This window comes from Pristiophorus japonicus, chromosome 4 (assembly GCF_044704955.1).
Source record: "Pristiophorus japonicus isolate sPriJap1 chromosome 4, sPriJap1.hap1, whole genome shotgun sequence".
In the NCBI taxonomy this organism is placed as follows: domain Eukaryota; kingdom Metazoa; phylum Chordata; class Chondrichthyes; family Pristiophoridae; genus Pristiophorus; species Pristiophorus japonicus.
The window spans coordinates 209,111,765-209,136,684 of record NC_091980.1 but is presented as its reverse complement, the minus strand read 5'-3'; the positions used below and the strand labels follow the sequence as shown (position 1 = coordinate 209,136,684).

Below are 24,920 nucleotides of genomic sequence, written 5' to 3'. Positions count from 1 at the left end.
CAAGGCCACTGGAGCAGCAGGACACCAAGCACCATGAGAGCAGGTGAGTCGGCAGGACTACAAAGGGCACGAGGCGGGACACCAAGCACCGTGAGAGCAGGGTTACAAAAGGACCAGCTCAACCAACATCAACTGACCGGAGAGTGCAAGTAGTAAAAGGAATTGAAGTGTGACATCACAGGAAAGCAAGTGAGTGATTGGTTGGTCAGTATTTCTCTTTTTCTTGGGCACTGGTTTAAATTAAGAACTGGGATTAAAAATCTAAACATTCAAAACGTGAAAACTTAATTAATTAAATACATTAGAGATGGCAGGGCAGGTGATGTGTTACTGCTGTTTCATGTGGAAGCTGGTTGACCCCATCTGCAGCAAGTATCTGCAGCTCTGTGTTGATGAGCTGGAGTCGGAGTCCGGGGGGGGGGGGAGGGGAGGGGAGAGATCTGGTGAGCGGAAATTTAAAATGTCAAAGAGAGAGGAGAAGGCAAAAGTGCAGGGTAGCGATAACCAGAATGTGATAAGTAGGGACAGAGCGTATACACAAGTAAGCTCTATCGTAACAAGATAGATGAGTTGACAACACAAATAGAAATAAATGGGTATGATCTGATTGCCATTCAGAGACATGGTTGCAAGGTGACCAAGGCTGGGAATTAAATATTATGGGGCATTTGTCATTTCGTAAGGATAGGCAGAAAGGAAAAGGAGGTAGGGTAGCTCCGTTAATAAAAGATGAGATCAGTGCAATAGAGAGAAATTATATTAGCTCAGAATATCAAAATGTAGATCCAGTTTGGGTGCAGATAATAAGGGAAAGTAGTCACTGGTGGGAGTGGTCTACAGGCCCCCAAACAGTAGCCACTCTGTAGCACAAAGTATAAATCAAGAAATAATGGAGGCTTGTAAGAAAGGTACAGCAATAATCATGGGTGATTTTAATCTTAATATTGATTGACAAATCAAATTGGCAAAGGTAGCCTTGAGGAAGAGTTCAGAGAGTGTATCTGGGATGGTGTCTTAGAACAATACATTGTGGAACCAACCAGGAAGCAAGTTAGTTTAGATCTGGTAATGTGTAACGAGTCTGGATTAATTAATGATCTTGTAGTGAAGGATCTTCTTGGAAAGAGTGATTGTAGCATGGTAGAATTTCAAATTCAGTTTGAGGGTGAGAAAGCTAGGTCTCAAACTAGTGTCCTGAACTTAAATAAAGGTAATTATAAAGGTATGAAGGCAGAGTTGGTTAATACAGTTTCCCAGTCCACTTTAAAGGGCAAGATTGTAGAAAAGCAGTGGCAACCATTTAAGGAGATAGTTCATAACTCTCAGCAAAGATATAGTCCAGTGAGAAAGAAAGACTGAGAAGAATGAACCATCCTTGGCTAACTAAGGAAGTAAAGGAAGATATCAAATTGAAAACAAAGGCATACAATGTTGCAAAGGATAATGGAAGGCCAGAGGATTGAGAAATTTTTAGAAACCAACAAAGGACGACTAAAAAAATGATAAAGACAGAAGATAGCATATGACAGTAAACTAGCAAGAAATATAAAAACAGACAGCAAGAGTTTCTACAGATATATAAAAAGGAAGAGAGTAGCTAAAGTAATCTAGCTTAGAGACTAGAGAATTACTACTGGGAAACGGCAGAGACTTTGAACAAATATTTTGTATCAGCCTTCACGGTAGAGGACACTAAAAACATCCCAATAATTGATAATCAAGGAGCTATGGGGGGGGGGGAGGGGGAGAAAGAGAGAACTTAAAACAATCACTAGAGATAAAGTACTTGGCAACTAATGCGACGAAAGGTGGAAAAGTGCCGGTTGGGGTAGAGTGTAGAATATTTCGATGCAAGGGCTGTCGCAGTTATATGGGACGGACTGGTTGGGCTGGGTGCTCTTTACCTTACGGCCATTGTTCATAGGTTTATATGTAGCCTTTAGGGCTGCTGGCAGAGGGCCGTGTGGCTCTGTCAGCCGGCGCGAACATGATGGGCCGAAATGGCCTCCTTCTGTGCTGTAGATTGGTGTTTGTGTTTCTTGGACCTGATGGCCTGCATCCTAGGGTCTTAAGAGGTGGCTGCAGAGATAGTGAATGCGTTGATTGTGATCTACCAAAATTCCATGAATTCTGGAGAGGTCCCAGCGGACTGGAGAACCACAAATATAACACCCATATTTAAGAAAGGAGGGAGAAAGAAAGCAGGAAACTATAGACTAGTTAGCATAATATCTGTCATTGGGAAAATGCTGGAGTCAATTATTAAGGAAGTAGTAGCAGGACATTTAGAAAATCATAATGCAGTCAAACAGAGACAGCGTGGTTTTATGAAAGAGAAATCATGTTTGTCAAATTTTCTGGAGTTCTTTGAGGATGTAACAAGCAGAGTAGATGTCGTGTAGAGGTGCAGCGTCGAGAATCCGGAACCCTTGGGACCGAGGCCGTTCCAGATTCCGGGCTTTCAATCGTCTTTCTGACGTCACGAATCCGGAAACACCCGAGGCCAGGTTTGGGGATTTCTGTTTTTTGAAAAGTCAAAAGTGGGGAGGGGGGGGGGGGGGGGTCGGTCCCCGCCGAGGAGCTGTTCGGGCCGGCCCCATCGATGAGGTTGTTGGGCGGTGCCCCAGCCGCGGCGGAGGTGTCCGGGCGGGCGGGCCGGTAAGGAGGCACCGAGATAAGAGCAGCGGCAGCGGCAGCGGCGGCCCCCCCCCCCCCCAAGGTCAGCAGGTTCGGATTCTGGAACATTTTACAGATTCCAGAACATTTTACGGATTCCAGATGACCTTGCCATCGATCGGTCCGGAGTCCAGAACTCTAGATTTTCGATGCGGCACCTGTATTTGGATTTCGGGAAAGCATTCGTATAAGTTGCCACACAAAAGGTTACTGCACAAAATAAGAGCTCACGGGGTTGGGAGTAATATATTAGCGTGGATAGAGGATTGGCTAACTAACAGATAACGGAGAGTCGGGATAAATGGGTCATATGTCATATCCATGTTGGCAAACTGTAACTAGTGGGGTGCCACAGGGATCAGTGCTAGGGCCTCAACTATTTACAATTTATATTAATGACTTGGATGAAGGGACAGAGTGTAATGCAGACAAATTTGCTGATGATACAAAGATAGGTGGGAAAGCAAATAATCTACAAAGGGATATAGATAGGCTCAGTGAGTGAGCAAAAATTTGGACTATAATGTGGAAAAATGCGAGGTTATCCACTTTGGTTGGAAAAATAAAAAGGCAAATTATTATTTAAATGGGGAGCGAGTACAAAATGCTGTAGTAGAGGGATCTGGGGGCTTCTTGTACATGCAGGTACAGCAAGTAATCAGGAAGGCAAATGGAATTTAGGCTTTTATTGCCAGGGGGAAAGAGTGTATAAAAATAGTGAAGTCCTGCTACGACTGTACAGGGTGTTGGTAAGACCACACCTGGAGTACTGTGTACAGTTTTGGTCTCCTTATTTAAGGAAGGATATATTTGCATTGGATGCAATTCAGAGAAGGTTCACTAGATTGATTCTTGAGATGAACGGGTTGTCATATGAAGAAAGGTTGAGCAGGTTGGACCTATACTCATTGGAGTTGAGAAGAACGAGGGACGATCTTATTGAAACATAAGATTCTGAGGGGGCTTGACATGGTAGATGCAGAGAGGATATTTTCCCTCTTGGGGGAATCTAGAACTAGGGGGCATAGTTTCAGGATAAGGGGTCGCCCATTTAAAACTGAAGTCAGGAGGTATTTCTTCTCTCAGAGGGTTGTTAATCTTTGGAATTCTCTATCCCAGAGAGTGTGGAGGCTGGGTCTTTGAATATATTTAAGGTGGAGATACAGATTTTTGAATGATAAGGGAGTCAAGGGTTATGGAGAGCAGGCGGGGAAGTGGAGTTAAGGCCAGAATCAGATCAGCCATGGTCTTATTGAATGGCGGAGCAGGCTTGAGGAGCCAAATGGCCTACTCCTGCTCCTATTTCTCATGTTCTTATGTAACTTCAGCTCATCTAAAATTCTACGATCTATACATTAACTCACACCAAGTCCTCTTTACCAATCACCCCAATCCTCACTGACCTACATTAGAAACATAGAAAATAGGAGCAGGAGTAGACCATTCAATATCATGGCTGATCCTCTATCTCAACACCATATTCCCGCTTTTTCCCCATACCCCTTGATGCCCTTGGTTTCTAGAAATCTATCTATCTCCCTCTTAAATATATTCAGTGACTTGGCCTCTAGCCTTCTGTGGTAGAAAATTCCACAGGTTCACCACCCTCAGTGAAAACATTTCTCCGCATCTCAGTCCTAAATTTCCTACCCCATATCCTAGACTTCTCAGCCAGGGGAAACATCCTCCCCGCATCCAGGCTATCCAACCCAGTCACAATTTTATATGTTTCAATGAGATCCCCTCTCATTCTTCTAAACTCTAGTGAATAGAAGCCTAGTCGACTCAATCGCTCCTCATACGACAGCTCTGCCATCCCAGGAATCAGTCTGGTGAACCTTTGCTGCACTCCCTCTATGGCAAGTATACCCTTTTCTTAGGTAAGGAGACCAAAACTGCACACAATACACCAGGTGCGGTCTCACCAAGGCCCTGTATAACTGTCGTAAGGCATCCTTGCTCCTGTACTCAAATCCTCTTGCAAAGGCGCCAACATACCATTTGCCTTCCTAACTGCTTGCTGCACCTGCATGTTTGCTTTTAAAGACTGGTGTACAAGAACACCCAGGTCCCTCTGTACATTTACACTTCCCAAGCCATCACCATTTAAATAATACTTTGTCCTTATGTTTTTCCTACCCAAGTGGATAACTTCACATTTATCCACGTTAAACTGCATCTGCCATGTGTTTGCCCACTCACTCAACCTATCTAAATCGCCTTGCAGCGACTTTGCATCCTCCTCACAACTCACAATCCCACATAGCTTTGTCTCATCAGCAAACTTGGAAATATTACATTTGGTTCCCTCATCCAAGTCATTTATATATATTGTGAATAGTTGGGGCCCCAAGGACTGATCTCTGTGGTACCCCACTAGTCACTGCCTGCCACCGTGAAAAAGACCTGTTTATTCCAACACTCTGTTTCCTGTCAGTTAACCAATTTTCAATCCATGCCAGTACATTACCCCCAATCCTATGTGCTTTAATTTTGCACACTAACCTCTTATGTAGGACTTTATCAAAGGCCTGCTGAAAATCCAAATACATTACATCCATTGATTCTCCCTTATCTATTCTATCAGTTACATCCTCAAAAAACTCCAGTAGGTTTGTCAAACATGATTTTCCTTTCATAAATCCATGCTGACTTTGTTTAATCCCATTGATATTATCTAAGTGTGTCGTTATCACATCCTTTATAATAGACACTAGCATTTTCCCTAGGTGTTGATATCAGGCGAACCAGTCTGTAGTTCCCCATTTTCTCTCTCCCTCCTTTTTTTTTTTAAATAGTGGGGTTACATTTGCCACCCTCCAATCTGCAGGAACTGTTCCATGATCCATAAAATTTTAGAAGATGATAATCAATGCATCTACTATTTCCATGGCTACTTCTTTTAGTTCTCTGGGATGCAGATCATTAGGCCCTGGGGATTTATCTGCCTTCAGTCCCATTAGTTTCTCCAGCACTATTTTCTTACTAACAATAATTCCTCTTGCTCACGAGACCCTTGGTTCCCTAGCATTTCTGGGACGTTAGTTGTGTCCTCTTCTGTGAAGACAGAACCGAAGTATTTATTTAATTGTTCTGCCATTTCCTTGTTCCCGATTACAAATTCTCCCGTTTGTCTGTAAAGGACCTACATTTGTCTTCACTAATCTTTTTCTGTTTACGTACTTGTAGAAACTTTTGCATTCGGTTTTTATGTTCCTTGCAAGTTTACTCTCGTACTCTATTTTTTTCCTCTTAATCAATCTCTTGGTTCTTTTTTGCTGAACTCTAAACTGCTCCCAATCCTCAGGCTTGCTACTTTTTCTGGCAACTTTGTATAACTCCTCTTTGGATCTAATACTATCCTTAATTTATTTTGTTAGCCATGGTTGGGCCACTTTTCCTTTTATGTTTTTACGCCAGAAAGAAATGTATAACTTTTGCAATTCATGCATTAGTTCCTTAAATATTAGCCATTTCCTATCCACCGTCATGCCTTTTAATAAATCTTCCCAATCTATCATCGCCAATTCATTCCTCATACCTTCGTAGTTTAGATTTAGGACCCTAGTTTCGATTGGACTACTTCACTTTCCATCTTAATAAAGAATTCAATCATGTTATGGTCACTCTTCCCTAAAGGATCCCGCACAACAAGATTGTTAATTAACCCCTTCTCATTACACAATACCCTATTTAGGATAGCCTGTTCCCTAGTAGGCTCCTCAACATACTGGTCTAAAAAACCATCTCGTATACACTCCAGGAATTCATCTGCACAGTATTATTACTAATTTGGTTTGGCCAGTCTATATGTAGATTAAAGTCACCTACGATTACTGTAGTACCCTTGCTACATGCATCTCTAATTTCCTGGCTCCGGGTTCCCAGTATCTCATAAAATTCTCATCTTTGTGTTTTAACCCTCATCTCCGTAATTGTCTCCAACTCTGTTCCTTTGTCTGTGGCCTCTTGTGCATTCCTCTCTCCTTTCGCCCCAGAGTAACATCTACCTACCTAGGTCACACTCTTGAATTCCCTCCCAAAACCTCTGCAAATAATTCTCTTCGTTCAAGACGTTCATTAAAACCCAGCTCTTCGACCAAGGTTTTGATCACCCCATCAAATTTCTCCCTTTGGACTCAGAATCCATTTTTTCCCTCATGCCTCTTATCTGCCCTGGGAGCTCTTTTCACATAAGCGCGTTATATACCACTAAGTTCTTTTGAATTTAGTCTACTGTGAGAGACTATAGCTTGGATCTTCTGATTGGAATTATTTTAATGCCAATAATCCACTTAAATGAAATGAAAAATCAGCCAGGCGCCATGAGGTGCACTAAAATGTTAAAATCAAGTGTCCCATTCATTTCATCGGCTGTGAAGATGGTACACAGACAATCTTGCGGTGATAGATGGTTAACTGTATCCGTGGAACACAGAGCCTAAATGAAGAATCTTGTAATTACACTTGTTCTGAGCAATATCCTGAATTGGCTTCATTTTTCTCAATCACATGATAGCCAGAGATGGGCCAAGAATGTACTTATTTGACATTGAGTCAGTTTTACTACAAAAAAATTCTCTTTCAAAATAGGTGAAATCAGCAGTCAGTAAAAAAAAATTTCAGGTTCCAAAATGATTTACTGAAAAATACCAAAGAATTGGGTAGAACTTCTTGAAAAGAACTTCAATACCACAAATTACTAAAATTATGATTTTTTTTTAAAGAAACATCTACTACAAAGTTGGATATATGATTGGAGCAAGACTTCCTCTATGGGTGTTGCAGCTTACTGCACCAAAATTCCCTTGGAAAAAAACCCAACTGCAGTCTGTGCTCCATAATGAGATATTTTAGATTTAGAACCACGATTCGATAGCAGCCCGACAAGATCCCTTACTTTACCATCAGTCTGCCGAGATAGCTGATCTCAGTTGGTGCAGTGAAAGGAATGCTATAAATTAGACAGCCAAATAGAGATCCATTCAATGTAAACTAATGGAATGGATTATAAAGACAAACATTGTGAATCCAGATATCCACAAAGTAGTGTCCCAGAGTTCAATGTTTACAGATTCAGAAACTCAATACAAAGTTTTGCAGATGACACCAAACTAGAATAGGCAGTGGAATAAGAGGTGGCAGCTCAGAAATTACAGAATGAGTTGGACAAAATATGTATGTGGAAAAAACAATAGTAGATAAAATTTAATGCAGAGAGATTAAAGTATTGCGGAGAGGAAGAAAAAAAAATAGGCTACACATGTATTCCATAAAAGGAAAATAACGGTCCGGAATTTGCGGCAGGTAATACAGGTGTAGCGCAGATCAAGATGTGGAAATTCTGCAGTTGCGGCCAGTCATTCATTGCTCCAACACTAGCTGCACTGTGACCGCTACCCGCACCCCCATAGCAGTGAAATCAGTGAAACTGGCAAAAACTCAGGCTGCTCCATGGTAATATGGCTATTAAATACCCCATCAAATGTTAAGCCTTGTTGGATTACGTGTAACTAGGGTTTTTATAGCGTATTGACTGCTAAAACATTATGGCCCTAAAAAACTAATTTAAATTTTGTGGAATGCCAAATTTCTCCATTATGATAAAAATTACAATTTGAGAAAGTTTGCTCATGATATTTCAGATTCTACCTTATCCGCATGCGAGTCCAAAAATTTGTTTTGCTCATTTTTTAAAAACAGATAAAAACAGCTAATTTTCTGGTTCTGAGAATTTTTCATTTTGATTGGCTGTGTAGATCGCTTGTTGATGTCACAGCGGCATCGCATAACGAAATTCCCACTACAGAGCACTGAAATCATTTGAACGCCGAAAATGGCAAACATCTCGCCAGAGATCACGAGATCTGTGGACAGCTTTCTTCGAGTCCAGCAACAAATGCCTTTGCTTCACCGCCGACTGCAAATTCTAGGAGAATGAAACTGAAAGAAATCTCAGTTTTGATTGACTCCACTTTAAACGTGTCCAACCAATACAGAACAGCAGTCAACAAAACCGAAAGAACGTTGAATTACATAGCCAAAACAGTAGAATGCAAGTCAGACAGAATCATGATCAAATTGTGCAGTTAGTCAGACTGATGCTAAGACATAATAGACGTTCAAATGTTGAAGGCAATGCAGAGAAACACCATAAGGCTAATCCCAAGTGGCAACATTTTGCATTATAAAGAAACACTGGAGATACTTTGGTTCTTCAGCCTAGAAAGGTGATCTTAGAAGCAAATAACAAAACATGCATTTATATAGATCCTTTAACATAGCAAATGCCCCAAAGCATTTCAAATGAGGTGTAATCATATAAGAAAGGACACAATGGAGACAAAGATTGCGATATTAGGACGGGTGAGCAAAAGCTTGGTCGAAGAGCTGGGTTTTAAGGGGAATGAAGTATGATCAAGGTGCGATTTGGTGGCATGGGCCACGCCACAACCGCAGCAGTTTGGGTGGCATAAGTTTTGGAAAGTATAGCCATACAGGGAAACTTTAGTAAGGGGAAAGGCGTTGCCACTCATGAAATTAAAGCCATGATATCAATGTAATCATCCACAATTAAGCTGTGGATGGCAAGGGCCTTGTTTGCTAGTAGACCGGCATTCTGAAGGGTAATGTGGAGAGGGACGGCAATCTGAGTCCAAGGGGGCACTTAAGAATGGAGGGAGCAGGAAGAGTAGGAAATCTACAAAATTATCTCCCAGGAGGTATGCTGGGTAGGAAGGTGAACAAGCGAGGATAAACGTTGTTGTAACGAGGTAGCGACGGGTGTCGCAAGAGAAGCTACACCACAGCCACCGTAGTTTGGGCAGCGCAAGTGTTGGAAAGTCAAAGCCAGTTGTGCAAACATCCAAGAGGGATTCAATGCCTGGGATGGTAGGAGGAGAGTAGGAGGGCAGAGTAATAGTAATTGGTTAGAATAGGGATTGAGGTGGTAAAGTACCCGAGAGGAGAGAAATGAAACGTGACGGTGGCAGGAAGGGAAGAAGACAGGAGAAGGGCCCCGAGGGGAACCAAGAGAAAATAGAAGGGAAACAGAAGTAATGGGCTTCGGTCCAGAGATAGTTGAGGGAATGGATAGGGTAAACCCAGAATATTACACCTAGCAATTGTAGATCCTCATTCCAGTAAAGAATTATTACCTTCAGAAGTGGAAGGAAGAAAATTGGCAAGAAAAAATAAACGATGGAAGGTATTTTTCATCTTCACTGCCTGATTTCAATGGATGAAAATCAGGCAGGTTCCATAATAGGCAGGTAATTCACCCCGCTAGATTACCACCCAGTAAGTCTTAATGGGGATGGAAAGTCTCGGGAGTATTTTTTGTTCCAAGTAATTCCATTTTGTACAACAAATTATTAGCCTCAGGAAATTTCCCAACCAAGTGTAATTTCCTAGGATTCTGTTGCTCAAAAGCAACTTTCAGGAATTCAGGAAATCTTGGCTCCAGCAGTTTCCTATGGAGTTGCTCCGGGCTGGATAGGGAGGCTCTCAGTCAGTAATGTCACCAATGTAACTGAAGTATCTTTCTTCTGATAATATCCAACAACATTTTCTCATTTGATAAAATAAAAGGGTACCTTACCAAGTAACCCCGCCCACCCACCCCACCCCACGAGACTTTCCTACCCATTTTAAGCCATACTTAAGGGCAGTTCTTACAGCATCAACAGTTCTATTTTCCACAACAGATATCCTTGCAGTTTCTCTCAAAAGGACCAGCAATTTAAGGCAGTTTGATGCTGAGGCTTCAAATGGAATAGAAACACATTTAAGTGCAGGTTCCTAAAGTGGAAAAAATACTGTTTCAATTACTGAAAGCATGCCATGAAACCCAAGACAGAAAGACACAGAATATTGACCCCATTGTCAGAATCAGAGAAATTCCATTATAGCTTAAGGCTACACTCACTTTGCTAAAAAGTCACTGAAGATTTGAATCAGAGAATACTGGAAACCCAAAACACAGCAAGAAATCATCAACAGATTTGATCCTATAATGAATTTGTCTGATGGATCAGCCAATTTGACCAATAACCTGAATTATATGCAGATAGATATAAAGAGACTTTAAACTCCTCTGAGGCAGAGGTACAGCTGACATTGCAATAAAGCAATGACAGGGATAGATAGTGCTCAATACGGGTACATTGAAATGAAACCTATATATTGAATCCCAGAGCAACATTAGGAGTTTCAATTAACTATTTTCTAAATGTGTAATTGAAACCAAGTGATGAGGAAGAAATTCAAGTTCATAAAAATAGTAAATTTTACATACCATTCGTGAAGCTCTACGGATCTCCTTTTTGATATCCGCAGCTAGAAATCCGTAAATTCCTTCATTCTCTTTCCCACGTTGATACAAGCCACTTGACATAATCTATACCAAGTGTCAAAATACACATTGAAATTACTCTAATTTCATGACTTCTTAGTAAATAAACAAAACCGGAGTAAAAATGCTAAACAAATAATCTCTCAAAATCAGGTACCTTATTTAAAACATAATTGACTACTGCCTTTTCAAGCTGATAACTGCAATATCTTCGGATGTGATATATTGGAAAATATGGTAGTCTGATTAACATTTATTTTAGTGTAATTTTAGTTGTATAAATTACAGAATAATTGTATTGATCAGAACAATGCCATTAGGCAAGATAGATAGGTATATTTATACATGTTGAATTGAGTTAGAATAAAGTTAGATTACTTTCCAATAGAAAGATATTGCTGCTGAGTGTCCGTTTACTCCAAGAAAAATAAAATAATTTATAGCTGGTTGTGTACATTCCAAATGGCGATGAGGATGGAATACTCCATTAGGTATTCTGGGGTCTTGATTCAAATATAGCTTATACAATTATTTATTTTTACAAATTTGATGAGGGGGATATTCAACTTCCAAGTTTCTAACCTATATTCCAGTGAGATGCACAACAAAGAGTAATTTACTGTTTGTGAAGCTCTTATATTGGAGAGATGTGATGAGATTCTATATACGTGCAAGTTATTTCCCTCTTCTTCAACTTAGGACAAACAATAGTGCACCTGTGAAATTATCAGACAAGGCATTTGTACCAATTTGGTGTGGGAATCAGATTACACAATTATCCTGATTTCCCTTCAGAAGCATTGTCTATGACCGCTGATCAAAAACTGGTTATAAGTATTCAGACAGGGCTGCAGTAAAGAATTTATGAGGATCCTAGCGTATCATCATAGGCGGTCCCTCGAAATGAGGATGACTTGCTTCCACGCCCCCAAAAAAAAGGATGAGTTCATAGGTGTTTCGAATAAAGAACCCGAACAACATCCTCAAGGGTGGAAGATGCCTGTGCGTGGATTTATTTTAACGTGTGGTGGCCGTTGCACACCAGCCAGCACACGAGCTTGAGAAAACTAGGTCTTGGTCCAGTGGCAAGGATTACCCAAGACAACTGGAGACCTGCTATGCTGCATGGACTTCATGCACACACATATTGCAATGTGGGCTGGCCCGTGCTGCCCCTGGGCCCTGACCCCGAACTCATGGCGGGAGGCCCTATCTAAAAGACATTCTGAAGTCTTCAGAGATGTTTGAAGTAATCAGAATAAAAGAAAACCGTTTTGGTGACAGTTTGAGCCTCTCCCAGACTTGATGAACCTCAAGCAGTCCCTCTTTATCCAATGGACCAAAAGATAGAGGAGTTAAGAGTCCCTTGAACTACTTCAAATAATTGAAAAGCCAATTTTGCAATGGTACAGTACCCATATTCCCTTAAAGATAGTTCAATCTGAATGTGTAGCACCCACAACTTCAGTATTAACCCCTTCCTGGGAGTCCACCGACAAAATCAAATGTTTTTGGAGGTTTCAAATGGAGGTGATGTATGAAACAGTATCCTGAAAATGCAGCAGATTCAAGGAAGTACACAGTAGCAAGCAGACTGTGGATTGTAAGAATATATCAGATTGCCATATAGAATTGTCTTTCTGCCAGCCTTATTGAAACAAAATCCTACAGGTATTCCCTGGTTAATACTCTCAGCCACCCTCGCAGGCCCCGTCAGGGTAACTTGCCATTTGATTTTAAAATGGGATCTTTCTCAGTCTTTTTAAAAAAAAATTCAAGTCATTACGACAAATGCAAAAGCGAAATACGGCAGGAGGCTGGAAATCTGAAATAGAAACAGAAAGTGCTGGAAGTACTCAACAGGTCAGGCAGCATCTGTGGCGAGATAACGTTTTAGGTTGATGACCTTTCGTCAGAATTATGGCAATGGCCTAGGAGAGCTGTGAGTTTGGGGCCAGAAGAGGCGAGGGCCCAGGGGCAGCACGGGCCAGCCCATAATGCCATATGTGCGCGCACTAAGTCTGTGCAGCAGAGCAGGTCTCCAGTCGTCTTGAGTAACCCTTGCTACTGGACCAAGACCTAGCTCTGTCAAGCCCGTGTGGCGGCTGGTGTGCAACGGCCACCACACGTTAAAAAAATCAACGCAGACACATCTTCCACCCTTGAAGATGAAGTTCGGGACCTGGAATATTCATTAAAACACCTGTGAACGCATCCCTTTTTGGTGTGGAAGCAAGTCATCCTCATTTCGAGAGACTGCCTATGATGATGATTAATCAAGTCAATTTGTCATTGGTCAAGTCACATTGCAACAGTACACAATTGGCTGCAAGATTGCCACATGGGAAAAATTCAACTGAGGATTTGCGACATGTGATTGACAAAAATGGCTCATGTCTTTCACCTCAAAAGTGGAAGCAGCAATTATGGCTTCGCAGTCCAAAAAACAAGATTGATTTTTTTTTAGGGTTAGTAAATGACAATGGAATGTTCATCTCGAATGTGGCTGCAGTCATTGTACCACTGAACAACCTCCCGAGAACAGATACAAGTTAAGGGTGATCTACTTCCTAGCAGCAGAGTTTCAAGATCCCCTACAGTTAACTTCTAGAAAAGTTCGGCCCACTTGGATGGAAAAACTACCAGGAGCTTCATGAGAGGTCTCCAGTTATGGTTTGAGGGTTATCTTATACCTTGTGCACTGAAAAAAAACAATTGTTCATGCCTTAGGCATGTTGACAAAACCAGAATAGAATTATGGCCAAACGGAATAAAATTCTAGGCACAGCACTTTAGGAAGGAGGTCAAGGCCTTGGAATTGGTGCAGAAGAAATTTACTAGAATGTGGAGACTGGAAAAGCTGGCATTGTTTTCCTTAGAACAGAGAAGGGTAAGAGGAGATTTGAGAGAGGTGTTCAAAATCATGAATGGTTGATGGAGAAAGTAAGGAGAAACTGTTTCCAGTGGCAGAAGGGTCAGTAACCAGAGGACACAGATTTAAGGCAATTGGCAAAAGAACCAGCAGCAACAAGAGTAATTTTTTTTTTATAAACACAGCAAGTTGTGGTGATCTGCAATGCACTGCCTGAAAGGGTGGTGGAAGCAGATTCAATAGTAACATTCCAAAGGGCATTGGATAAATAATTTAAGAAAAACAATTGGAGAAAGGAAAACAGCTATGGAGAAAGAGCAGGGAGTGGGATGAATTGGACAGCTCTTGCAAAGAGCCGGCAGGAGCACGACAGGCCGAATGACCTCCTTTTGTCCTGTATCATTCTATGATTATGTATCCTAATTCAGCACTTGCTACAACTTCATGTCAAGCACTAATCTTGGTTTCATTATCAATACTATAGTTCCATTCCACAGAGAAACGTGAAAATAGGGATACATCATCATGATTGCCACTACATTAGAGAGCAAATTTTCAGTTTTATTGCTTTTGGGGCAAAATGCCACGCAGTAGAATGGACACAAATTCTCAATATGTGCTTCAGGTGGACACGGTTCCATGCTGGGAGTGCCAAAGCAGAAGATTAACCCCTACATTACCATTCCAAGATGTGAAACTGTAGTCTTAAAATGTCAATCAGATAGAGATGTGACTTAGCAAGGCCAATCAAGTGGAACTCGAAAATTAGATGGATCGGGCATGTGGCCGAACATTTTCTACAGAGTCGGGAGTAGCAGCAGCAATGACGTGGTGAGTGAGAGGTGCCGAGAGAGGAGCAGCTAGTTAAGGGGGGGCGGTGAAATCTGGGGACTTTGCTCGAGGTAAACAGTGAAAGATTGTTTCCACCGATGGGCGAATGGAGAACAAGGCCATGGAGACCGAGGATTCTCACTGCGCTCAGGGAGCATCACAAGCTCCAATACAAGGCAGCAGAGCCAAGTATGGGCTGGCTGCAGCCCACAGTACTGCTTCCCCATGCTCCACAGAAGGAAAGGTTTCCTTGGCATTTCCCCAGCAGCTCCTTTAGTCTGCCAAAGAACTGGGATAAGTAGTGAAACTTGAACAGGGCATGCGCCACCTAGTTTGTGACACATTTTCCAGAAGTGTCCTAAATAGTTACAGAACCTTTCTTTACATATTTAAATTTAATCAACACTGATTTGAGACTGCCACCTGGGATACCCAAAAACAGTGAGGACCAATATGGCAACAATCATGTCACTGGCGCAGATTAGGTGCAGGACCTCACACTCAGAAATTGGTATATATAGCACCTGTTTTACACCCAAAATACAGGCAAGACCAATTTCTATCCCGTGTCCAAATAACTTTTGCTGAAAGTAGTCCACTGCAAGTGCCAGGTTGTTGGATCAAGAACAGCATGTAAATTCAACTTGACAAACCTATTCTAAGGGATTTCTTCAAACACTACATTTGCTGTTTAATGACATTTTCCTGGGCATATGTGGAAACCTGTTTGCCTCACTCTCCGCCCACGGAGGCCCTTTACTGCTGGATGACTGCGATCTGCCTAAATCCAGTACTTGCTTGGCCCCTATGGGCGCGTACGCACCTTGTACTTGTCCGTAGGGGTTGCGAATTCAAGGCCAATGTCTCAGCTTCCATTGCAGCACAAGAAATATCCACCAAGTGCTTCAGTGGAAGCTTAGACTGCTGCCATCATGGCTCTGGATAGCACTGTGCAGAGGGGTTCCCAGAGCGTCACAACAGTCCTGCAATCTGTTCCTCAACAAATCTGCTCCCCAAAGATCCTCTGCAGATATGGCCTCCTGTCGAGAGCCGTTCTCCCCCTCCTCATTCTTCTAGCAGCTTGCCCTGCTGTGCAGGGCCTCTGCTCTTTCTCCCAATCATGCTCAATGCCAAGAGGAAGCCCTACCAGGCCACCCATATCTGGGAGCAGAAGCCTTAAGTCAGCAAAATGTCCTTCAGCATCTGCCACACAACTCTGTAGAATTCTGCAACTTGAACCAACTATGGAAAGCACCAAACACTTGTAGAATTGCACCAGGCAGAAGAAATTTAGCCAGCAACTACCGTGCAAGTAGTCGATGATCCCTTTAAATAAGGCTGGTGGGAGATCCTGCATGCTGCTTAATGAGTGTTCAGCTGTGTGAGGTTAAGAGAGGGAGTCAGCTGGATCGTGGAGCTTCAAAATGGCAGCCCTGGCATCAATTCAGCATTGCACGCTGAGTGACGTTCTCATCTGCCTGCTTTGCATACTTCTGGCAGATGTCAGATGTGCGCGTGCTAACGTCTTCACCAATATGAAGTCCAGCGTAATTCATGGCAAAGGTATGCACGCAGCAGACACCATTCTGGTCCCCGAAAGGCACCTGTAGCACCCAAACAACGGGCGCTACTCAGCCCAATTTTGCGGCCACTATGTCTCTCTCTTCCACTCAGTTCAGACTTCATGTAGAAACGTTAGCGAAGATATTGAAAGTCACAAAAATTTGAGGTAATGAACAACTTTTGAAGTCCATTTTGATGGACAGTTCGGTAGCCAGAACCCTGCTGCAGCTCGCTAGTTCTATACTCCAGCTACTGTGGTGGTATTCTGTTCTGTCATGACAAATATCAAATATTGTGAATGCAAGGTCACACTTCAGTTCAGAGAGCTCACTGATGAGCATGATCCTTAGGGTCAAGAGAGAACTGTCAAGTTCCAACTGCCAAGTAAAACCCCCAAATCTAAAAGTGACATTTCAACTTGGACCATTCGGCATAAGGCATTTTGTGCTGGCACCTGAAGAGTGGTCTTGGAGTGACTTTCCCTTCTAAGTTCCAAAAAGCTGTTAGTCAAACTGCACACCAGTCACATGGACATAATCACAATGAGAACAGTTATTCACATGCATATATGGTGAATCAAATTGATAACACTGACAAAAATACTAACATTTGTCTGTCTAATTTTGGTTTGGTAGGTATCCCTCTAAATCCAACCATGATGCACAAGTTAAAAGGCATCTGCAGTAAAAGAAAAAAATAAACCAGCCAAATTTGGTACTTGGGTTGTATGATTGATTCAAACTAGTTTTTGAACTGTACTAGAGAGGAACGAAGCTACTTTTGAACAAACAGACTGTAGTTTATTCAATTACAGATGTGACAGCCAATGATTTTTGAATTGGTCAGTTATAAAAATCCAAACAAACTGTAGAAATCTATGGAAACTTTTCATTTGACAATCAACTTGGTGAATGTCTGTCTCAACCAATACAGACGTGCCCTGTGTAGAACGAAAGCTCGATGTTTCAAGTTCGCTTTAGCTGGGCTCGATATACAAGTAACTCAACGTGGTCAGTAAGCTGAGTTGACAAGGTTACTGAAGCATTGAAATCTTCATGGGAAATGATAGGGTACAGTAGATTACAGGAAAGTACTGTGTGTGCATATATTAAAATACCTCAGCACAAGATTGCAACTCTTTCCCCACCCGGCCCGAAAACCGGCTTTTGCGTGGCGTCGCCAGGTCCGTGCGCACTTTTTACGAACCTGGCGAGGCCGTAATTTTCGGCCCATAGTATTGATTAGAACAATACTGGATGCTACCACTAGGTGGACAAGAGAGGCCTGCATTCCAACAGTACACTTGACACTACAAAGTAAATGAGAAGACAGACATTGCACACTGAAACGTAAAAGATTCTGGGATTGACAGGATAGATGCGGAGAGGTTGTTTCCCCTGGCTGGAGAGTCTAGAACTAGGGGGCATAGTATCAGGGTAAGGGGTTGGACGTTTAAGACTGAGATGAGGAGGAATTGCTTTACTCAGAGGGTTGTGAATCTATAGAATTTTCTATCCCAAAGGGCAGTGGATGCTCAGTCGTTGAGTATATTCAAAGCAGAGATGGATGGATTTTTGGACTCTAGGGGAAATCGAGGGATATGGGGATCAAGCGGGAAAGTGAAGTTGAGGACGATGATCAGCCATGATATTATTGAATGGGGGAGCAGACACGAGGGGCCGTATGGCCTATCCCTAATTCTTATGTTTATGAACTCAGTTAAGATCATCTTAATGACCTAAACATAGACTGGTTGAGGGCAGGTTGAAACAAGAAGAGTGATCACCATCCGAGGGGCCAGACAGGCCCAAGGCAGCTCAGAACACAGTACCATATCCTCGCTGCCTCAATACTAATATGCATTAGCCCCCCCTTCCCCCCCCCCCCCAAATCATGCTAATATACTACTGCATTCACAACATTTATAGACCTGGCCCCACCTTCAATGCCTCTGGCCAATTTGCTGGACCCACAGGTCAACTCTCTAATGCTTCCACAATCCAAATCTGCCTTTCCACCACTACCTCATGGGATAGTCCTCCCAGTGCTCACCAATCCTAACCCTTCCATTCCACTACCCCCAATATGCGCCCCCCACCCCCCTACTGGATTTCAGGAACACCCCACCACCCCTCAGACCCTGGAATCCACGGCCAGTATGCCCACATTCAAGGACCGACTTGCAAAGTTACACCCCTTCCAGAGGCCAGCATTTCCAACCCCCTCCCCCCCCCCCGCCCCTTCCAGGCTAACAAAATCAGTTGATATCTCAAACAAACAAGAACATTTCTTCATAAACCAGCACCCTCCTCTCCAGTCAACCCCCACACGAACCTAGGTGCCTCCCCTTATTCTCCCAGGCCTAGCATCCAGCCCTACATCCATAGTATCCCAGACCCCAGGGAGCACCCAGTAAACCAAATCCCACATTCTACCTTCAGTGCAACCAAACCAGAAATGAATCTATGCTACTGGCACACCCTTAAATCTTTCCCAATCCTACCAATGTCCAGTACCTCCACTGACTGCTGCTAAACACCATTTGCAGCTCCAATCTTCTAATATTTCCCATCATCTTCCTATGTATCCTGGGATTTCCTAAGAAATATAAATTATCTCCATAGCTAAAGTAACATACAAGCATAATCAAAGCCACTGATATAGTTTTAACAGAAAAATGAAAAGAATTCCAGAATTTGATCCTCAAAAACATAAAATCACATAATAAAAACAAAATGTGATTTATTCAGTTATTGTAAATGATCATACATGGTTTGCTACAGGTCCCAACATTCCTATTGGAATTAACAGCATAACCTCCGACTCACTGAACAGTAAGGAAGATCCTCAATTACGTGGCAAGGCTAGGGAAACTGAGATTGTGAAATGTTGCCGTTTAGAAGAATTTGGGTGTCCTTATACACAAATCACTGAAAGTTAACATGCAGGTGCAGCAAGCAATTAAGAAAGCAAATGGTATATTCTCCTTTATTACAAGAGGATTTGAGTACAAGAGTATTGATATCTTATTGCAATTATATAGGGCCCTGGTGAGGCCACACCTGGAGTATTTTGTAGTTTTGGTCTCCTTACCCAAGGAAGGACATACTTGCCATGGAGGGAGTACAACAAAGGTTCACCAGACTGATTCCTAGGATGGGGGGATTGTCCTATGAGGTGAGATTGAGTAGACTAGGCCTATATTCTCTAGAGTTTAGAAGAATAAGATATGATCTCACAGAAACACACACAATTCTACAGGGCTTGACAGGGTAGATGCTGGGAGGATGTTTCCTCTGGCTGAGGAGTCTCGAACCAGGGGTCACAGTCTCAGAATAAGGGGTCGGCCAATTAGGACTGAGATAAGGAGAAATTTCTTCACTCAAAGGGTGGTGAATCTTTGGAATTCTCTACCCCAGAGGGCTGTGGAGGCTCAGTCATTATGTATATTTAAGACAAAGAGATAGATTTGTGGATATTAAAGGAATCAAGGGATTATGGGGATAGTGCAGGCAAGTGGAGTTGAGCTGGAAGATCAGCCATGATTGCCGGAGCAGGCTCAAAGGCCAAATGGCCTACGTCTGCTCCTATTACTTATGTTTTCCTTAGAGCAGAGGTGGTTAAGGGGAGATTTGATAGAGCTGTTCAAAATCATGAATGGTTTTGATAGAGTACAAGAAGAAACTGTTTTCAGTGGTAGATGGGTCAGTAACCAGAGGACACAAATTTAAGGTAATTTGCAACACAATCAGAGGCAACATGAAGGATTATTTTTAAACTAAGAGTTATGATGGAACACACTGGCAGCTGGTGGAAGCAGATTCAATAGTGGGCCTGAAATCACACTCCCCACGGGCAGGTCCCCGCAAGTTCTGGGTTTAGGCATGCGAAGCACATACGCTCAAATCCAGAACTTACGATCTGTCAAGAACTTTCCTGACAGATCGCACGCATCGAATTGAAAGTGTCTCCGCAGGCGGAGAGTTGGGCTAACTCTTGCCGAGCGAATGTCCTTTAAATTCTTTAGACTGATAAAAGCAGTATCAGCGCAAAACTTTTAAAAGGAAAAGATTTTTTTCATTAATTTAAACATTTAAAATCATGTTAAATAAGGCAAGTTTATTTTCAGATCTTTAGCATATGTAAATTTGTCAAAAAATTAAATTTTGTTTTAAATAATGAATTAAATTAAATTTTGAATAATTTTAAATGTGATGTTAAAAAATGTCTGAAGTGTTTTTGGGGATATTCCCATTCATACCTATGGTGATTCCGTACAAACGGAAGTCACTAAGTATGACTGGGGATTCCCGTATTCTGATTGGTTGGGCCGGCCCACGTGATCCCAGGCACGCATACAAAGCACTTACGCCCATGGGATAAGTGGGCATCTATGCAGGCCTTCACGTAGAGGCCCAGGAGTGCAAGTTTACAAACCTCCCGGACCACCAGATAAGTTCGTAGACATTTGACGTCAGAGGCATCCGCCCGCGGGAAGCCTCCAACTGCAATTTATGAGCCAATAACTTTCAAAAGAGAATTGGTTAAATACTTGAAGGGGGAAATTTTACAGGGCTTGAGGAAAGAGCAGGAGTAGGACTAATTGGATAACTCTTTCAAAGAGTTGGCACAGATAAGTTGAAAGGCCTACTTCTGTGCTGTATCATTCTATGATTCTAATTATAAAAGTAGCAGCCTAGATTTTGGATTGGAGTTACTTGAAGGATGTTAGAAAACCATTTATTTTAAATTGGTTACTATCTGTGCTTAAACACCACCAATGTAGGACCATACATCTAACATGAATGTGCTGACTGTCACACTGTCCTTCCACACTAATTGTATTGAAGTATTTTCTGTGGGTGGGAGAATTTGTTGTACATGTTTGGCTTTATTTTGAGAGATATACAATATAAATTTTAGCTGCAAGTTTAAGTTTAACGTGATTGACCAGAATGTGTACACATGTACTTAGAGAGGGTGCAGAAAAGATTTCCGAGAATCATTCCAGGGATGAAGGACTTCAGTTACGTGCATAGACTAGAGAAGCTGGGGTTATTCAGAGAAGGTCGAGAGGAGATTTGAGAGTGTTCAAAATCAAAGGGATTTAGACAGAGCAATTAGAGAGAAAGTGCTCCCTTTGGCGGAAGGGTCGAGAACCCAGATTTAAGGTTTAAGGCAGAAGGTTCAAAGGTGACATGAGGAAAAACTTTTTTTTTTTTTTTTTTTAAACGCAGCGACTGATTAGAATCTGGAAGGCACTGCCTGAAAGGGTGGTGGAGGCAGACTCGATCACTGCTTTCAAAAGAGAATTGGATAAGTACCTGAAGGAAAAATGTTTTCAGGGCTATGGGGAAAGGGTGGGACGAGCTGAAGTGCTCTTGCAGAGAGCCGGCACGGGCTCGACAGGCCTTATGTGGGGGAGGGGTGGGAATTCCGTAGCATCTACAGTAACAGAGCCGGGTAGTGGGGGGGTGCCTGCGGCAGGTATGGAAGTCTCTCCTCGTGACCTATATTCGAGTTACCGTCCCAGAGAGCAAGTGGAGCGCAATATATCCCCTTCATTAAAGGGTAGGGCCAAGCTGCTGACTGCGGAGGAGAAACCGCTCCCTACCTGGACCATCAGGGAGAAAGTTGCTATGGCATCAGCCGGGCCAACAAGAGGAGTGCCGGGCTGCAAGAACCCCGTGATCCAACGTGAAGACGTCAGCTATTTAAAAAATTTTGAAATCACCATCTCCCCTTTAAATGTCACCCCTGAAGCTGTCGCTGGCATCTCCTACCGCAGCTTCAGGGGACACTACCGAATTATTTCTCTGGGACAAAAACGCAGAGATGATGCTGCCGGCACAGCGGAGCGGGGTGCTACGGTTACTGCCGCCACTAAACTCCAGCGGAATTTCGAGGATGTCATTAGCGGTGCCGCACCGGAGCGAAAAGTCGTTTGCGCCCAGAAACGCTAACGGGAGGCACAAATGCCCCAAATTTCTCCCCCTATGATTCTATGTACCATTTTTATTATAATACTAGTGGAATTGCACACAAGTCATGTCTTTAGGTGAAGCAGGATTAGAAAGCAGAGAATAACTGGACCAAGGCATACAGCTGTAATTCTGTCCCCAATTTGAAATCAAATAATGCATCCATATTTTGTATAATATTTTAACTTCATATTATTTAGTTAAATAGTAATACATGTAGCAATTGGGGAAGAAAACAAATAGCATTGGAATTTCTCTGCTGTGCAGACTGAAGATCCGAGAGATGCAAAACTGAGGCACTATAGCATTACCGCGCAAGGGTGTAATTACAGAATGACAGATTTACATAGGCAGTTTCCATTATAAATGTGGACATAGACATTTATAATGGAAAAAAGTGACAAAATTAATTAAGATTTTGTAGAAAAGAATCATGCACAGATGTAAAATTATTGATAACAGATCTCCTGTGGCCTTGCTTATTTTCAGTTTGGAGTTATGCAGTTCACGTTAAGCTGCTGAAGAATGGAAGTGGGGAAACTAGAGTGAAATAATTGAGAAAAGTGTGTCAACTTTTTTTTGTCTAGAGTCAATTAAATAATTTTTTTTTTTTTTTTAAATTGTTTTGCAAAATATAGGGGAAAATTTGAACTCCGTTATAATGAAGTAGGTGAAATAACCATTTTGTTCCCATTCAGTCGGGATTTTTACCAACCTGATTTTGTGGGTATGAGTCAGAAAGGCAGTGCCCGCTCTGAATGCAACAATCTGGGTCAGAGGAACAAAGAGACCCTTTAATACAAGTTTAAAATACATTTGCTCCTCCAGCCCCTACAAGGCAAGTGTAGGTCTCTCCTGATCGGACCCACTTCCCCACCCTGAATTCTGGCACAAAGAGTAGTTCCCTGAAAGAGGAAAAGTTGATTTCAATACTTAACTCAGCATCGTTTTTGAATTTCTTAGTGGGTAAAAAATGATACCCCTCTCTCCTCTGATCATGCCTTTATTATTCATATATTGTGGTTATTTATTTGAGAACATACTCAAATGGACACTAGCTCCACCTGGCAAGGTGAAAACAGCAACTTGCATTGTTTACTCTCTCAAGATAGAATTTGTCTCCTTGAGTCATAATTCTCCAGTGCCTTCTTACTGGCTTGTGTGGATCGTTATGGTGTATTCATATTTAAAGGAGAACTTCTTTCAAGCATTTCTAACACTGGATTAACCAATTTTATGGTGACCGTTTAAAGAATTCTACAATTTAATGATTTTATTTGTGTTTGTATTCTAGGGTTAGAGGCGATCCAAAACTGGGCTGCCAATGTCCTAACTCGCACCAGGTCCTGCTCACTCATCACCCCTGTACTCGCTGACCTACATTGGCTCCTGGTTAAGCAACGCCTCAATTTCAAAGTACTCAACCTTATTTTCAAATCCCTCCATGGCCTCGCCCCTCCCCATCTCTAATCTCCTCCAGCCCCACAACCCTCCCGAGATGTCTGCGCTCCTCTAATCCTGCCCTCTTGAGCATCCCTGATTATAAATCGCTCAACCTATGGTGGCTATGCCTTCTGTTGCCTTGGCCCCAAGCTCTGGAACTCCCTGCCTAAACCTCTCCACCTCTCTTTCCTCCTTCAAGATGTTCCTTAAAACAAACCTCTGTCAAAACTTTTGGTCACCTGTGCTAATTTCTACTTATGCGGCTCAGTGTCAAATTTTTTATCTTAGTACTCATGTGCAGCACCTGGGGATGTTTCACTACGTTAAAGGCGCTATATAACTGCAAAGTGTTATTGTTATACAATTATCTCATAAATAATTCAATCTTCCTCACATATAGATAGATACACCCTCGCCGTCAAAGGTTAGCTTAAAACATTTTTTTCCCAATCATTTTGAAAAATTCTGCTTACTGTCTCAGTGTTAAGAGATTTCCTTCAGATTTATACCGATGTATTCTAGAAATGTTTCCACAGTGCATGCACTCAGTGACACTGGAGGCACATATAGTTTCCGGGAGATCTAGTTAAGCCTGTTCAAATGCAAATAATAGCTATAGGAAAATTGAAGCCTATGACTTTTCAACTCAAGTCCCAAGTTGTTCCAAAGAGACTGAAGCCTTCAAACAAAAACTTTAATGAAGAGATTCACAGGCACAAAAAGCAATACAAATAATTTAAGCATATAATATTCCTCTTGTACTCTATGGGCCCGAACTTGGTGAACGCCAAGGCCCGCCCAAAGGACAGCTGAGAGATCGAGCGGTACTTCGGCAGGGAGATTCCTCCAAAAGATCTGCCTGGCGACAAAAACCGACTTACGGCCTAAATCTGGGCAGCAGTGGGCAGGAGCTCCCAATCTCGGCGGCAAATGCGATCCTCACCAAAGTGCCACCGAGGGTTGAGTCGGGCCCAGGGAGAAGGCGGGGGGGGTGGAAAGAGAAACAAAAAAAAACACGAAAACCTTCAGGGGACTCCATCCTCCTAGAAGTTTACTAACCTCCTTTTGCAGGTCTTCATACTTACCGTTGGGGTTAGACCTGCCTTCACGCAGCGGCCTTTCTCCTTGCTGCCACCGACTCCCGCCCGCATCAAAATGGCAGCTCGATGGGTGTGAGGTCACTTACGCGACTTGCACGCCA

At 42.4% G+C, this 24,920-nt stretch overlaps 1 protein-coding gene across 2 annotated transcripts in view; it reads right to left on the bottom strand.

Annotated features, from left to right (window-relative positions):
* g2e3 (G2/M-phase specific E3 ubiquitin protein ligase) overlaps positions 1 to 24,920 on the bottom strand; it is a 137,274-nt gene that overhangs the window by 90,576 nt on the left and 21,778 nt on the right. For both annotated transcript variants that reach the window (XM_070879020.1, XM_070879021.1), the window contains one exon: positions 10,973 to 11,074. In XM_070879020.1, coding sequence (XP_070735121.1) covers positions 10,973 to 11,074 — 102 coding nt within the window. The remainder of the gene's footprint in view (positions 1 to 10,972; positions 11,075 to 24,920) is intronic.